The sequence below is a fragment of the Netta rufina genome, assembly GCF_964035555.1.
Source record: "Netta rufina genome assembly, chromosome: 5".
NCBI lineage: Eukaryota > Metazoa > Chordata > Aves > Anseriformes > Anatidae > Netta > Netta rufina.
The window spans coordinates 6,141,728-6,159,137 of NC_140128.1; the positions used below are offsets into that span (position 1 = coordinate 6,141,728).

The 17,410-nt window shown below is 36.8% G+C and overlaps 1 protein-coding gene across 1 annotated transcript in view; it reads right to left on the bottom strand.

Annotated features, from left to right (window-relative positions):
* Positions 1 to 17,410, bottom strand: part of SYT9 (synaptotagmin 9) — a gene marked incomplete at its 3' end in the record, with an annotated part of 62,477 nt that overhangs the window by 26,111 nt on the left and 18,956 nt on the right. The window contains exons 2-3 of the mRNA XM_084287319.1: positions 5,668 to 6,019; positions 2,234 to 2,780 (exon numbers count right to left, since the gene is read on the bottom strand). Of these exons, the coding sequence (XP_084143445.1) occupies positions 2,234 to 2,780; positions 5,668 to 6,019 (899 nt within the window). The remainder of the gene's footprint in view (positions 1 to 2,233; positions 2,781 to 5,667; positions 6,020 to 17,410) is intronic.

The window sequence follows — 17,410 nt, forward strand, 5'->3', positions numbered from 1 at the left end:
AATTATAGAAAATCTGAAGACAAACTAATTTCTTTGGAAATTTGGAGGGAGAAGTGATATAAAAAATTCCAGAGCTAACCTTTTGCAGAGATTTAAAGCACAGAAAAAGGAACAGTACAAACCAAAGTCACTCCACTGGTGCCTTCACCTTCCAGGCGACTGTAAAACGGAAATGTTGAGCTTGGCACACTTAACGCTGAACAAAGCCAGGCTTCGCTTGGAATGACTGTGATTTTGCTCTAACAGATTCTTTCTTTCCACTTGTGATTAAAGAGAAGTAACTCTTCATAGAAGAGTTAGGCTCCTCCTTCCCTGACACTGCCCATGCCCCCACCTGTTACTCTCAAGCAAGGGAGCTGCTAAAGCTGCTGCCGAAGTTCCCTCCTAATGTAAAAGAGGTTTGTGTGGTGGGTGCACAGCACATTCCACCCAAAGCTGTGTGATGCTGAGGAAGACTATAAATCCCCTTAAAACAAGGACAGTATCAAATTGCAAAAAGGAATTCCAAACAACAAAAGCCAGATTGAATCCATTTGGTCTGTAATTCGGCATGCTACCAGACCAGAAAGGTACAAAACTTTGCCAAACACTTGATGAGCTCTGCTTACAGCGTAGGCATAATAAAAATTCTGATGCAAGTTGCCTACTTTCTTCCAGAAAGGCATTTGCTTCATGCACACCTGTGCTTCAAAGATGATTTCATTGCCAGGCAACCCTTGTGTTTCTGCTAGAGCACTGGGGAAAAGCTTTATTTCAAGGTAAGAAAGAAGAATGTGTCAAGTGAGGGTGACAGAATTGTTGTAGGTCAAAGAGTTAAACTTACTTTGATTCCATGCTTAGTGGGCTTGGGGATTTTTTTCTAACTTCTGAGTACACTGTGCTGTGTGAGGGCAGCTCTGCACTAAACAGAACGAATATATACACCTATGATCAGTACAAGCTGTAACTTTCAACATCAGGTTAACAGGAGTGTCCCACTGCATCACGCAATGCCCTTCTAGGACCACAGTTCATTAGGGCAGCACACACTGGTGTTCTCAAGTGTACCGCCTGCCCTGAATGGGCAAAATTTGCAGCTGAGATAAGAATAAGCTCATCACAAGTAGCGATGACAGCAAGAATAGAAAAATTATAAGGTGAGGATCTCATTTCAGGAAATTAATTGTGTCAGGACATTCTTAACTTTTTTACAGTTTCTTACATTCAATGAAGCATATACTTAAATGCTTTCCTGAATTGAGGTCTAACAAATTTACACTTCTGTCATATTGTTAATTATGTTGGGTTTATTTGACTCTAAAATGCATGTTCCATTTGAGTATGGTTTGATACACTAAATGAAATATTTAGTGACTGTTGGCACTTGGAGCTTCATCTTTGTGGATTTCTGTAGTGTATCTTTCTCACTGAACATCTGTTGTCTGTAGGGTGTGCATGATTAATTTCTAATAGCGTTACAAGTAGGTAGGCTCATGCTTTGGGAAAAGAATAAAGGTCTTTCTTTTCCAATAGAAATTTTTGTGGTTTTCTGCATAGTTCCTAATGGGATTCTTGAACTTGATACCAGAGACTTTGGAACAGAATATAGAAATATTTTATAAATTTCCTACTTCCCTATGTAACAAATCTGTGCCAATCAAAGTCTTAAACCAATTCAGTATGTTTTGTTTCTTTCATGGAACATGTGCTGAGGTGGTGGTTATAATTTTTAGTTTTTCTAGGCTGACCAGTAACATTTTTGGTTTGGAAAGTGTTTTCTGAACTCTGCTTGCCTGGATTATAAATGTGGCATCATCTCGCTTTAGGAAAATGTAATCTTTTAAAAGATTGAAGAACATTACACAAGAAATCTTGAATCTGTGGTTCTGGCTCACCATTATGATGTAATTTGTGGCAAATAATGGAAAACATAGAAAGATAGGCAAAATAAAAGTAGTAGTATTTCCTTAAGTAATTTTTAGATTGAGATTTAGAGGAGGGTGGTCTGTAGCTTTTCTATCATTGGGGCAATTATTAAACCCGGTACCGCTTGCATAAGATGTTTTTTAATATATACAAAGGACAAGAAATGAAGACTGAGATGTACTGTCAGTTTCCTTGGATTAAGATCTAATTTTGAGAAAGAGAGAAAATAGAGTATTTTCCTTCATAAATGTATGAGAGAATTATAGTTATAATTAAGGAAATAAAATTCAAAACAAAACATTTCAAAAAGAAAAATAATAGTACTTACATTGGTGACATATTCAATATCCTTCCAAATATTACATTCCCTGGGAAAATCTGCCAAATCTAAAAAATTATCCACTATCACTTGGCCAATCAAGTCATGCCTGGAGAATCTGTCAAAGTCATACACTGAGAAATGGAGTTTCCGTGCATTTAGATCATTGTATGGGACAGTAAATAAAAAAACTTCATCAAATACTGGATTTAGGGTTTTTCTATGCACTTTAGTCTGGTGTTTTGTTTTTCTGTCAGGAAGCAGATAAATCTTCACATATGGATCCGAAGTTCCAGAGAAGTCCTTTGCTGGCAGGTTGATGGCCTTGTGTATCTTCACAATCAGCTGCTCTAAATCACAGTCATATTTCAGAATAAAGTTCAGTTTTCCACATGCCTTGCTATTACTCCTCCGGCCATCATCTGTGTCCACTGATCTTTGTTTATATAGCTCTGGCTTAATGCGGCCAATTCCTGTCAGTTGCTCCTGTTTCTGAACCTGCTGGATGTTGAAGTCAGGGTTGGAGAGGTTGAGCTGTCTCCGGATTGAATTATGCCTTAAGTGAAAATAAAAGAATTGAAATAGGTTGTGTTGATGACCATAAGAATCTGTACATACACACCAAATATCTTGTTTTCATTTGGTGTGTTTTTGTAAGGTACAACAGGGTCAGATTTGTACTTCCTAGTGTTATGAAGTATGGTAACCAATAATTGTCTCAAGCTAGTGGTATGCACTCTCCAAACCTGGCTGAAGAAAGTAACAAATTTCAATTCATGGACATTGCAAATCCAAAGAATCTGCTATATTACATTGTATAATGTAATATGATAAGAACTATAGCAGTTCTTATCAGTTACTATTTTCAGCTGAATCCTTTATGAAATGCTTATGAAATGAGTTACATTATGTAAATGGCAACAAGATCTGGCCTAGTATACCTGTTGAGCTTGCTGATTTCTGGTGTTAAGATGAGGATGGACACAGAAGACACTTTTTGACATCTCTCCATTTCTCATTGATCTGTGCTACTACCTCATTTTCAAGTGAACTGTTCTCATCTGAGATGGTTGGTTGACCACACCATCAATTGTTTTGTTTTGTTCTGTTTTGTTTTTATTTTTTTATTTTTTTTTATTTTTTTTTTCCCCACTCATAACTGATGTAATGAGCTCCATAGTACTTAGGTTGAAAAGCTCCTTTAGTTTCATTACTCTAAGGAGAGAAAGTTGTTTTTAGCTTCGGTCCAGTGAGATTTATTACCTGGAGTCACTTGGTTATTGTGATTGAAATTTCCACTTCATGAGATAACAGAAATCAAATTGCAATCCCTGTAAGGGGTAGTGGGATGTGAAAGTTGGATTAGGTAAAATCCTAATCTTATGAGCTGGATTCTACTTTTTTTTTTTTTTTGGTCCTTTTCAAATTCAGCAATCATTCAGTGTATTGGAGTATCATGAGAGGTGGCTGAACATGAAAAGAGCACATGCAAAATGCTAGCACAGGATTAGTCCAAAGCTATTTATGTTGAATGTAATCAGCAGTAGTTACTCTGGTACCATTGCTCATTCCTCCCTTTTAAATGTGTGTTTATGCATGCTTTAAAAAGGAACAGCCTCTCATAAACTACCCTCCTATTTTCGTTCTTGTTGTATAGCAAATACATAATTTTATAGCTCTCTGTTAGTCATTTCCATGACAAAATGTTACCATGTCACAGAAAAAAAAGATCTATATTGCTCAACCCTTAAGCTCCTTGTAGCAGTGGGAGGTGCAGTTTATCCAGGGAATGAATGAAAAAGAACACAGGAGGCAGCTCTGCCTTGCTGAAGTCAACGAGGACTTGGAGCAGGGGCAGGTGGCTGCTCTCTGTGGCCACCCAGTTACACAGGAAAGGAGCAGGCACAGAGGTGAAGGTGAACAAACCAAGGGTGCGGTGCAAGGAAGATGGGCCCCTCCTGCTCAGTGGAAGAGTCTTTCGGGGAAGATCTGGGCAACAGTATGGGGTAATGAATGAGAGGGGTAATGAGCAAAGCTCATCACCAGTTGGGGTGGGACCTGGGCAGGTCCTGCTTGTGTGGGCAGGGAGCCAGCATAACTGCTGCTGGAGAGGGCCAGGCTGGGAACAGCTGGAAGAAAAGTGAACTGCAGAGAGTCACAGGAGTGAAGACATGGTCCATGCACTGACAATGCTGAGGCATGTTCTTTTACGGATTGGGATTTCCACTGTTTCTTGTGAGATGACTGTGCATTTGTCATTTGATTGTGTATGAGAACTGCTGCCCTGTTGTAGAAGACAGAGCCTGCATCAGACTCAGTGATTTCATAATACTAAAGACACACAAGAGCTCTTGGCATTAGATGTCGAATATGAATTTTCTGTTTTTAATGAATCTCACAACAGGCTTATTTGCTAGCACTTTGAAAGCTGAGCAGCACCAGCCTGTACTACTGTACTTCTGGGATATAAGTCTTGAGCTGGAATTCAAACTTGCATGTGGCAGGAGCCGAGCTTGAGTATTCATAATTGTGGCTTTGAGCTCCCCTTGGATCCCTACAGCAAAATGAGCCCCGGCCATTCTTACAGTAATCTAAAGAGAAGGGGCACCTGGAGCTTTTGCTGCATAACATTTATGCTGTTTTGAAGGCTTCTCAAATTCTGAGACATGTTTTGGACTTCTGGCAATTCCTGAACTGGCTGCTAGCTGCTTTTGTGTTACCCATGTTCAGGTGTGCCTGCAGGAAAGAGTCTTGACTAAATTTGCCCTCTCAGATAACAAGAAAAGAGGCTTAGTAAGTAGCAGTCGGGCTAGGACCATACATTTTCCAGCTAAAGTGTATCTGCTTTGACTCAAGAATTTACTCACTGGCTCTTCATGCGCAAATACTTTTTCTTACTGTGTGAAGCATAACACACCCTCACACTCCCTTTTTCCTGTTCCTTCTTGTGCTGTTTCTCCAGTTCCTCTGGAGCCTTCATTGACTCTTGTTCAGGCACTTTTCCCCCCACAGTCATGACTGTGGCTAAAACCTATGATTTTTAATTCTATTTCTAACTCCTGAAAGTGTTTCATTAGCTTGCCCTACTTTTCTTCTTTGGCTATTTTAAAAGTCTTTGAGGAGATACTACTGAGTGCTCAGTACCGCTGCTAAGTACAAATGGATATTCTTTACAAGCTAGATCTAGGGTGTTCATGCTTGTTCAGCTTCTGAGGGGAAAGGCACAAATGAGTTAGTAGTTGATAGAAAGCTGGAATACCATTGTTATCCCGTCTTTTTAATCTAAGAGGTTTGTGTGCCAGAAGAACTTTAATGTAATTCTTTAAAAAAACATGTCAAGTAAATTATGCATTTGTAATAGAGTGGTGTAGTAGATAATCAAGCTGTACTATTTGTGCTGTATCTGTATTGATTGACACCAGAGATAAATTGGAGTTACTGACCGAGCAGAAGAGGTGGGTTCAGTGGTCTGACGATGCATTCGCGCATTGTGTACGCAGTTCTCCTTCGTTCCAGTTTGAGCATCTAACGGAATATCAGGGGAGGTATGGCTGATCTTCATGGAGGACTCTGGATAGGTTGTCGGCTGACCCAGAAAATCTTCACTGTATTCATGGTCATTGGTCTCTGTATCTGTGTAGTTCAGGGATTCCTGTTTGTTGTCTTTGTTCCCAAATGGCAGGCCACGTTCTCGCCAAGGGATCCAACAAAGCTTCCAGGACACGAACAGGGACACACCAAAGAGAGCAAGACCACAGGCTGTGACAACTAAGGAGAGCAAGCTTACTGAGATATCTGCAAACAAGAAAAACACATGCATGTCAGATCTGTAGTATTTTCTGTTCGCAACTCTGCATCTCCAAGGCATACAAAATGGGAAGTAAACATCTCTAGATAGCAGATCTACAGAAATTAAATTCTGGTCCCTGCAATGGTCATATAATAGGAGCTCATTAAATATTCGATTCTTTTAAAAATCTTTTCCCCCAAGGGGAAAACAAACAAACAAACAAAAAACTAACCAACCTTGTTTGGACTTCAGTGTAAGATTCATTTTGATAGAGCTTAGTTTATATTTTCCCTCCAAAAGCCAGGTGAGATGAAGAGTCTTTCTAAATACGAAAAAGGCTGCCTGCTTTGTCACTTTACTTTCTACTGGTGAAAGAGCAGTGCCTACAGTACTTTTTTTTTTTCTTTATTTTCCTTTTAAATAGTGAAATTCCCTTCATCTTCTTTAGGAGATCTTACTACCATCTCTTTTAGAGGCTGTATTATACTTACATAACCATAAACATTTGCGTATATGTATGTATATATGTGATATGAAATTTTTTTAGGTCTTTAACTGAAGTATCTTGTTTTATTAGTTTAATTCATTTCTTTCTAATCTTAGACTCATTCTTATCTTCACAGATGACTTTTGGTTATCAGTACATGTCTTGCTGTTCATCATTAAATTTAGGGTACTAATCTCTTTTCAAAACTGAGATTTTTATTTTTTATTTTATTTTAACTCCAAAGGCTCTTTGTTCTGTTGCTGAACTTCTGATATAAAAGGAGAGTAGAGGTGACTTTTTCTTCCTTCCCCCTCCCATCCATCCCCCTCTTCCCTCCCCCTTTCTTAGCATTATCCTATACCATAATCATATCGACACAAATAAGTTGCAGCTAGGAGAGGCCTTTCTCTGTTTTGCTTTGTTTTAAGTTGCACATTGGGAAAATGACTCAGTGGAACAGCTGTTTTTATGGTTACAGTGTTTTTGAAATTAGTTTCTCTGTGGATTACATAATCGATCATGCCTGAAACACAATTAGTAAGAATTCTGTTTTACTGCATCAAATTATAAACAACCTTATCAAAGCAATTTTTCACAGTGCTTGTAGGTTGAGGATGTCAAGAGCTAGCCTAGATTTTAAAAGGGTGGCATGAGGTTGAATGGTTGCTCCTACCAGGACAGTTATTTAAGAATGATAATTCAGGTGAAACAGCCTCAATCTGAACAAAGAATATTAAAAAAAAAAAAAAAAAAAAGTGGAAAAGTCAATAGCTTCAGCCCCTGCTGCGAGTTTCATTCTGACTCGCCAGACAGATTAAATTTCCATAGAGCAGGGAGTGACACTACAATCAGTTTCACACAGGAGCTGTCCAGTTTATTTTGCATGCTGAAAACCAATTTTAGACAAATTTAGCCAGCACGGCTCTTTCTGTCCTTCTCACAGTTATATGAAGGCAAAACTCATTAACAGTAGGAACAGTACAGCACCTGCCTGGAATTATAGCAAAGAGTTTCAGAGCTGAAATTAATTAAAGAAGTTCCTCCCATGCATAAATGGCAATGTGGAAGAAAGAATGGTGGTTTGATATGTTTTTGGAATATTTACTGGTAAACACATCTGGCAGTGAAGGCAAACAACCTTTCCATATAATTACAAAGCCAATGAACTGGGATGCAGTAGTGATGGAGGACCTTCAGAATGAAGCAATTTGTCTTGGATTCTCTGGAGGAGAAGGAAGAAATACATCAGAGGTCTGCAAAAAGGTCACTTTTTCAAAGAACTGATTAGTGTAAATGATCCAGCGTTGAAGGAAATGAGAAACTGGTAGCTGCCAGAACCAGCCAGAAGATTACAAGGTGAGAACTGAACTCTACAACCTGCTCAGTGCCAAGGATGTGTGAAGGTGAGGAACAATGTGAAAGGCAGACTACCAGTTCCCTACCTTGAGGATGACTTTAGCAGAGGACACAGTCATCTAAAGAACTGCTTTCAAGAGGAAAAAATACATAATAGCAATATTAACTATATTTAATTTGGAGAGTTTGAAAAACTTTAGTAATATACACCTGCATTTAATAATGTAACTCCGAGAACCCTCATCTCGTGACTTTCAGAGAAGCTGGGCAATAAACAGTTTAGGTAACTTGCCAAGCTACTGAATAAGAAGCCACAATTCTTCACCATCTTGATTTTATTTCTTTCTGAATCCTTAGGAACCATTTCTTGTGTGCATTTTTTATTTCTGTGTGTGGAATAGGGACAATCACATACCTGTCTTCCTTCTGTGAAAGACCATGGGGCTAAAGGGCAGTTCTCTAAGCTGTAACCTTTCACTGGCCAGTAATTTTCAGATGTTGCCCACCCGGCTGGCACATTTCAGCAGCTTTTCCACTTAAAATATTTGGTCTGTGTTAACGCAAATCTCCTTGGCAACTTAGCTGGCATATAATAATAATCTGCTGGAGTTTGTAAGTGACAAAAAATGTCATTACTGATCTAATAGCTGGCCTAGTGAGCTGCAGGTGTTAGCATTCTAGTGATTCTTAAAGACAGAGTTCTAAGGAGTTGTATCTTGTATTTTTCTTTCTGATTTCTAGTGGTAGTATCTACCAAAAAGGAATTATATTATGCTGTTCCTCCTGTAAAAACTAAAGCTTCTGTTTTATAAGAAACAAAAATACAAACAAGGCATAATAAAATTTGCCATGCCTGTGTATACACAACTATATTAAGTTCTGTCCATGTTCCCATGCCTCCAACTTGCTGCTTTTGGTTATTTTCTTATTCTCTCTGAATACATACTTTGCACTGTTGATATGTAAAATTACTATATACATGTGGTCATGTAATAGCCAGCAAAAAGTAATTAGAATAATCTGGGTGAAAAAAAAAAAAAAAAAAAAAAAAAAAAAAGAAAGAAAGCAAGAAAGCAAGAAAGCAAAAGAGATGATACCAGTTTTAAAGATGCCAAGCTGGACTGTTAAGTACTTTGTGTGGAACATGGCATGGAGTTGGCTTAAATGGCTCTATTTCATTTATTGTACAGAATCAACTTGTGTGCTACATTTGCAGGACAGAAAATATAGCTGGAGAGAAAGAATATAAGATTTTCTAAAAGCCATTTGAAATTTGAGACATGCTTGTAACTTGTTAGCTATAAGGGGAAGCTGGTGATTTGCTGGGTGGGAAAGAAATATCTGAGGTATATGTGTTTATACTCTAAATTCATATGACTATCAGGCCTGTTAAGTCCTTCGTATTGCGATAACTGAGTATTTTTACTTTGTGACAGTACCAGTTCCCATGACTCCAGTCAAAATAACTGTAATGCACATTTCTACACACCCACAGAACATATTAGTTACATGTTAGAACATATTATCAAAGTAGAAAATATTAGTGCCTGGGGTTATGCAAGAATTTAACTTCTTGTCTAGTCATAGAAAATGATTGGTCACTTTTGGAAAGTACCGTATGTGTTTGCTTACTGGCAGAATGAAAGGTTTTAATAGAGAAATGAATGATGAAGAATGAATAAAGAACAACCCTGTTTTCTAGTAGGAATTTCTGGACAAATTGTATGTGTTAAAAATTATGAAAATGTCAGGATTTGCAGAAAATTTTCACGAATAAATCATTAGAGCACACATTAATCTTGACTGTTACGCCCCTATGAATAATAATAAAGTGAAATTGCCATTTATTTCTGTCTTAGATAGCCAGAAGCAGGAAGTACCCAGGTTACCTAAGAAGAGCAAACAGCTTATTTGAACCATACCAATAAGCTTACAATTCCATTATCGTCCTTGAAAGACCAACAAGTTGCAATAAATACTCAAGAACCGTTTGAGAGTGTTAAAAGAAATGACACACAAGCATTTCATTTCCCACTTGTATAAAACTGTACAGTAATATTGTGTGAAGTGCTCAAAAAAAAAAAAAAAAAAAAGAAAAGGTTATGGAGATGTGTTAACAATACAAATGCAAAAACAAGTAGCAACAGTTTCTGCAATTTTTTAACAAATTCCTTTGAACTCTGATTGCCCTTATGTCACAATCTTTCCGGGGGAAAAAAGAGTACTTCCCAAATGCCTCATTAAATTACTCTTTTTTTTTTTTCTTCCCCTGGAAAAATTTGTGGAATTAAATAATATGATTGTATTTTCACAGAACTAGCCATAATGATGAACAGGAGTTTGAGTGGCTTAGGTAGTTGTAGAACAAGATATGTACTTTTTTTTTTTTTCCTAGCATCACTTTTCTTTTCTATAGGAAACACTGAATTTCATATACCATTTCATCTTTGGCTACTTGCCCCTTGCATTTTCTCATCCACACTGGAAACCATTAGCCTCTCTAATTCGGAATAAGTTAAAAAAAAGTCTGTCTATTTTTCAACCTTAGGGGTTTTTTTGTGGTTTTTTTTTTGGGGGGGGGGGAGGTGGTAGGAAATAAATATATAAAGAATAAGAAGAGAATATTACTCTTCTGTGTAATTTATGTAAAATAAAAGTGCACACTTTTCTTTAAAATCAGATTACTCAATGAAAATAAAGTCAACTATTCTGTTAACTTTCCTTTCCAGAATCAACTACTCTAAGCTTATATTATGGGAGTTTGGCACATCACAGTGGTTCAATATTTACAACCCTCACTTTGTATGTAAGGAAGTGCCAAAATTCACATCATTTCTGTACACTGGCAGATCATAAAATGCTTGCCAGAAGTGTTGACACATCACAATGGATTTCAGGAAAGCCGTCTGCATAGGTTGATATGGGTAAAGAGGAAACATTACTAATCTTGACCTTCATGAACCTAATGAGATGTTTATAGCTGGTTTTAAGTTTGGATGGTCCTTATTTTTCTCCTGAATTACTGCACTCTCATCTTTACATAGTATGTAGAATGGAAAGATAGTTCAAAACACTCCAAGCTGCTCTGGCCAGCACTTTGTGTCAAGTGATTTTCCTGGACTTGTTACACACTATTCTCCCTGAAAAGTAAACTATCACAAACCACTAGCATCTTTAGCTGATTATTTAGCCTGATTTGTCTCTTAGCAGGAAGTTGTTGGCATAAAGGGAAATAAATACAGTTTTGAGGGCATTTATCCCTCTCAGATGAAGAGCCAGATGCACTGAAATGCTCACACTGGCTTTTTAAAAGGCATTTCAGAGTATCATGGTGAATGTATTGTATCTGTTGTTCTTTGTAAACTTAGGATACCCATTTTATACAGTGAAGCTTTTGGGCCTGATCCATACATATTAGGATATGATGATAACTTTATCAACTGGGATACTTACTACTTGGAAAAATGACAAATCAGTAATTTAGTATTAGATCAAGTTTCCTATCAATTTATTATTAGGAATATGCAGAATATATTAATTTTCAATCCTTACTCATCTTCATCTCCAGAGAAGAAAGGAAACAAATTTAGGGCATCTACAGGCTGCTACTAGCGGATAATTCTGGAAATCCAGTCTGTCTGGAATCCTGTCTTTCCAAACAGCAAATTTTCTAAGAGAAAACTGTAGAACAGATGTGAAAACAGAGAAATTAAGAGCAGCAACTGGAGAAAACCAAGAAAAATCTAAAGTGAAACAGCTTGTAAATTGTAATGGCCAAAGAAAATAAAATTAAGAAGCAGATTTGAACAACACTTAGCATTCAGGCTGCTCTTCTGTTTCTTCATTCCTAGGAAGTGATCACTTTAATGTTGAGATGCTCTTGGAAGCTTTCCTAATTTTCATAAATCCAAAGGAAAATATCAATATATATTTCTTTTTCTTTTCTCCAAAGCACATAGTTAAGAATGCATGCTTTGAGTAAGAACTGAACATATCTGTATCTCTGCTTCACTGAGTGTAATTGTACATTCATGCAAGACATTCCTTATATTAAAAGAAATCTGTAAAAAGGAATTAGTAGAAACAACTCTTTGAAGTTTTATTATGAAGTATACAATTTCATGTTGTAGTTATTCAGTTGTGAATGTAAAATTGAAACTGGACAACTTAAGGGTTTTTTCTTCTTGTCTTTAACTAGTTTTATGGTGAGGAAATCTGATATACTGTAATTATGATTAACAAAGCAAATATCATACAGTGCAGTAGTGAGAGATACCAACCCATCCTGGATTATTGGCCCACGCTGATCACTATTTGTTACAGAGAGTAAAGCACTGGAGTATTACCCTGCTGTCCCAGCGAGCATACCGAAACCATGCACTGGTTACAGAAATGAACTCATTGAAGTTTTGACGTTGGTAAGGGAAGGTGGTGATCTTCCTGCCCCATAGTTATTTTCAGAGGATTGCCGGTATTCTTACTCTGATCATGCAGGAGGTGCCCAAACATGAGGCTTTCTTGCTGATCAGTAAGCTGGCAGGCAGCTTGTGCTGTACTATAGCTGGCTGTATGGATAAACTTGGGCTTTACTCTCTCTACTGCTGCTGATCTAAACATTTTTAAAAGTTGCAATAGCTAAAAACAAAAATAAAATTGGGAAAATAAAAACTCAGAACAGTGCATTTCAGCATTCATCTACTGTCCAACCAGTGAAGTAACCACAGGATTGCTGCTCTCTGAATTCTAGACATCAGTGTGAGCTCACAGAGGTGATATGAACTGTTGCCAGTGACTATTGAAGATGAATATATTCACATGCCCCTAAGATCCTTGACTAAAACTGGGCAGAGTTATACCTGGAGAAATATGGCCATACCACAGAACCAAAGGGGCACAGTAAATGAATCAGTTACTCTGACAGGTCAGGTGTTACTGAGAACTCATTCAGGGGGAAAACAAATCTTTTGAGGGGGACAGATGGGGGACAAAGGACAAAGATAGCAGCTAGATATAATCTTACATATTGTTAACCCTGTCCATCCCTTGTGCCTTCCTGCCAAAAATACCCATTGCTGTTTTATCTAGAAAAACAAACAAACAAACAAACAAACAAACAAAAACAACAAACAAACAAACAAACAAAACAGATTAGGATAATATATAAATGCCCAAGAACAGTATCAATAACTAGCTCGTTAAGGCTAGACTTCTGGCAGCTGTCAAGATTAAGATGCTTTGGCTTTCATGGATAAACAGCTTGTTTTTGCCCTCACACCTGCATGGAAAAAGGGGCACATTGTGTAACAAACACAGTCCTTCAGAAAGGACTGATCAGTCAGAAGTTAATTTGATTTTCATTCATCTTGACATAAAGGTCAAGATACTAACGCTTCAGGATTTCAGGGTATTAATGCTGATTGTAACTTAACAGAATACATTAATTTTGCATGAGGTTTCAAAAGCCGCAAGGGACCTCACAGTGCATTTAACTCATAAGAAAAGCAGAAAGTGATTTTATTTTAGATATTTAAGAAACACTGTAAGTCTTTTCGCACAAAGAAGGAAACATCCACTTTTGAGCACCCAAGACTCTAAGGTTACTGGAAGAATCAAAAGCTTTTATGTTTTATACAAAAAGTCATTTATAGCCATGACTGCATGTTCAACCCTATTTACCACTATCAACCACTGTGAACAAGCGTGTTACTTCAATGCACCTAAAAAATGTTCATCAATTAAAAAATTAGCACTTAATGTTTTAAAAGCATTCCAAAAGTTTTGATCTTGTTCCCTCAATGGTAGTGAGTGGGAGCAGTTCATACTTTTTCATACCCTTTCAAACACTGCAGCCTTGGGCAGCTGGCAACCACACCAGTTTATGTTGTTTCATATGTTCAAAGGCTTCTCCTTTGCTTTCTCTTCTCCCTCACTCCATCCCTCTCCCCTGACACACTCAGGTGTACATCCTACACATGAGATATATCAGCATGAGTGGAAAACTAAGGTTCTGAGTTAAGTGTATATTAAATTCATAGAAAGTGGCCACTGACAGAAGGTTAATAAATGATGTTGCTTCTAGGGCTTTGGTGTTTAAGAAGAGTTACTAAATTCTGATGAGTAAAATAGATACGGCGACAACAACTCTCAGATCTGTAAAACTGGAACCACAGTTTTCTTCTGTGGCCTTGATCCTTTTTGACTGAGTTGTGATGAGTTGTGTGAGAAAACACTACTAAATACAAACTGTTCTCAGTGGTCATTCAGGTAGGAAAAGGTCATCGCTGATGACACATCACAGTGACCTCAGAAATACAAAAAGAAATCTCCTGTGCACCCTGAGCTTAACTAACAGCTAGATGCAGGCTTAGAGTATTCCCAGGAGCGTGGACATCCAGGATTAATTAAGATAAGTTGTCTTCTGACATCTTTCTTGTCAAAATCTTCAGAGTATCATTTTGATGCAAAATGTGTTCATCATTAATATTTGTCAACCACCAGTATACCTCCTGCCCTCTTGCTTGATGGCAAGGTCCACTGAAAATAAGTATATTCCTCTAGTAATTTCAAATATGATATAAAATTGAAAAGAAATGTAAATCTAGATTTTTAAGAGAAAAAAAAAAAGTCATTTAAGAGAGTTTTAAGAGAAATTTGCAAGCTATTTTTTTTCCAGATTTTTTTTGCCTTAACAGTTTAGGAACCTTGTATGTCTGCAGGACATTCATGCACATGCAGAGTTGTGTGCTGCTTTGTGTGCATGTCATTCATAATCTCTAAAAGTTATGTTTACGCACACTGGAGAATTTTTCGGCCCACGACTTGCAACACGGATGATGTTTTTGTTCATGGTACTCAAGAAGATGATAATGGTCTAGCATGTTTTTTTTTTTTTTTTTTGTTTGTTTGTTTGTTTTTTAATGTCTCCTTGAAGAGTCATTTTTAAAGTCAACATTTGAATAACACCAAAACCCATTTATTTTAATGGGGGAAAATAATTTCTTTATTTGTGTACAGACATCTTTCTGGAAAATGTAAATGTATTTATCCCACACAGCTAGAATAACATCTTTCTAACAGACAGCTGCAGAATAAAATGGAAACAGATTAAATTGCATTCTGGATATCACCAGAAACTATACTCTTGCTTCTTTCCACACCTGAGAGAGAAACACAAATCTCCCTGACACTGGTTCAGCTTACCCAAGATCTGAAATTTCTTAATTTCTTCAAAAAGAACCTGTTGCTCCAGCTGACTGTATTCTGACTCCTTAAATAGTACAAATCCTGTAGGGATTTCATTGATAGTGGCCACTTCAGACTTTCTAATGATCAAAAAAAGGAAAAAGGTGCAGACTGTAATTATACCTGTATTCTTCTGTATTTGCCCCAGGTCTCAGCTCAAGGAAACTCGAAACTCCTGAACCACTACTGCTATGTCCCATGCAGACTAACCTGGACATGCCTTAGCTGCAAGATGTGTACCACCTGCTAAGATACAGTAAGGAACTGTTTTTTAAACACTTACCAATTGTGAGTTGCTGCTGTTTAACAGTACCATTCATTTATCCTATCTTTCTGAAGCTTGATTAAACTCTGGAAGATTAGTACATACTTCTGTTTGAAGCAGTGTTTTCAGAGAGCAAGAACTGTCTCACTGAAATGAGACATGAGTCATGAAATGCTCCAGATCTTTGTCCTGAATTCCCAAAGACTTTAGAGCTTTGCAATAGTAAGCTTTCTGGAGGACAGTTATAACTACCTTTATTTTGGCACTCCGCACCAAGTATACTGGATATAAACTCCAGTAACCAGACTATCAGGAAAAGAGTTCTTTGGTTTTTAAGAACCATGCAAAGCCATACAATGTAGAAAAAGGCAGTATTGCTAAATAACTTTTTCGTGTTTTCGTGGAATCAGTACAGATACAGAGCTTATTCAAAGCAGTTCAGAGTTATGCTGTGGGTGTACTGCTTCTCAACCTAAGGCTAGTGCTAGAGCTGTTGGCTCAGGTATTTTTTCAGGGAAGAAGTTAATTAGACATCGGGCTGATCCAATTCTTCTCTAATATAAACAACCCCATTTTAAATTTATATTTTAAAGGTAGTTTTTGTTATTGACAATAGATTCTTAACATAAGAAAGAAAACAGTTTGTTCATTAAATGCTGAAGTGATATCTTACTGTGTTACTTTCGGAGGATCTTCTCTTATGATTGTTCTTTCATATATTACCAAAATATGTTATTTAGGTGCTCTCCTGTATAATTTTATTGAGGAAAATAGTTGACTTTTTTTTTTCCCCAGTTTTTCAACTTAATACTTCTTTGTTTTGTAATGGAATGACAATCTTAAGCACTTAACAAATGTCTACAACTATACAATATTCTTAAACTTCTTTATGAAGCAATAATAAGAGCTCAATAGATGCAAATATCAGGAAAACATAAAATGAATTTGACACTCATCCTAGTCAAATAGGAACTGCACGCTAAACATCATACATTCCTTCCCCCAAAAGAAATCTTTAATCCTTGTTGGTACAAAAATAGATGAAAATGAGATTTTGACATTAACTAGAGCAAGGGGAATCACTGATGTCATTTACTCATGAATCAATTGCTATATTCTGACTGTTCTACCAAAAAAAAAAAAAAAAAAAAAAAAAGTGGGAAATAAATTAGACTAAAAACTGAAAGAAATTTGTAGTTTATTAACCTCTTGACTGTCCTAAGAATGTACTCTGAATGCTGCACTGAAGTCATATGTGTACAGTTTTTAACATGTCCTTATTAGAAAAGACAGAATTAGTGGAAATATGTAATTGAATTTCTTTCAGCTTATAGAATGCATGCAGTCGTATTATATGTCTTTGTGAATTAAAATTACTAATTTCTCAGTTTTTATGGAAAATTTCCTTACTCTGTAAATAACCTTAAGTAAAATATCAAATGACAGCTTTCTGTCTTTAACTAAGTATTAGTTTTGTCATTGCTGTTGGATAAGATTTTTTTTTTAATCAAGTTCTTGACATTTGCTAGAAAGCATCAGAATTTTGCATGTGTTTTCTCTAAGCTTCTGAACATACATAGTTAAAGCCATTGGGAGTAAATCTGGACCTGACACATGTTAATGGAATGTAAACAGAGCAACAAAATTGTCTAGAAACCCTAATGGTTATTTGAAGAATTGTTTTTAGTGTTTTTCTACCCACATTATCGTGTAGCTGGTAGAACAAAGCTGTTAAATTATTACAATGATTAAGCTGTTTATCACTAAATAGCTTTTCCCCCTCATTCTGTAAATGTCAAAGTTACCGAAATGTCTTTTTACAAATGAGCAATAGAAACCAAGAAGCAGCACAGTTGTCCAAGGTAAATTAGGTGAATCAGTCAAAAAATTGACAAGTGGGACCAGGATCTTCTCACTTCTGATTTTGAATCTAGCAATTATCCAGTTGCTTCTAGCAAAACAGTGTGAAACTAAATAGAAAGGGATGCACAAAGTTTAATAAACATTGCTTAGCACACAAGGGGGATTATGACCAGTAAACAGATG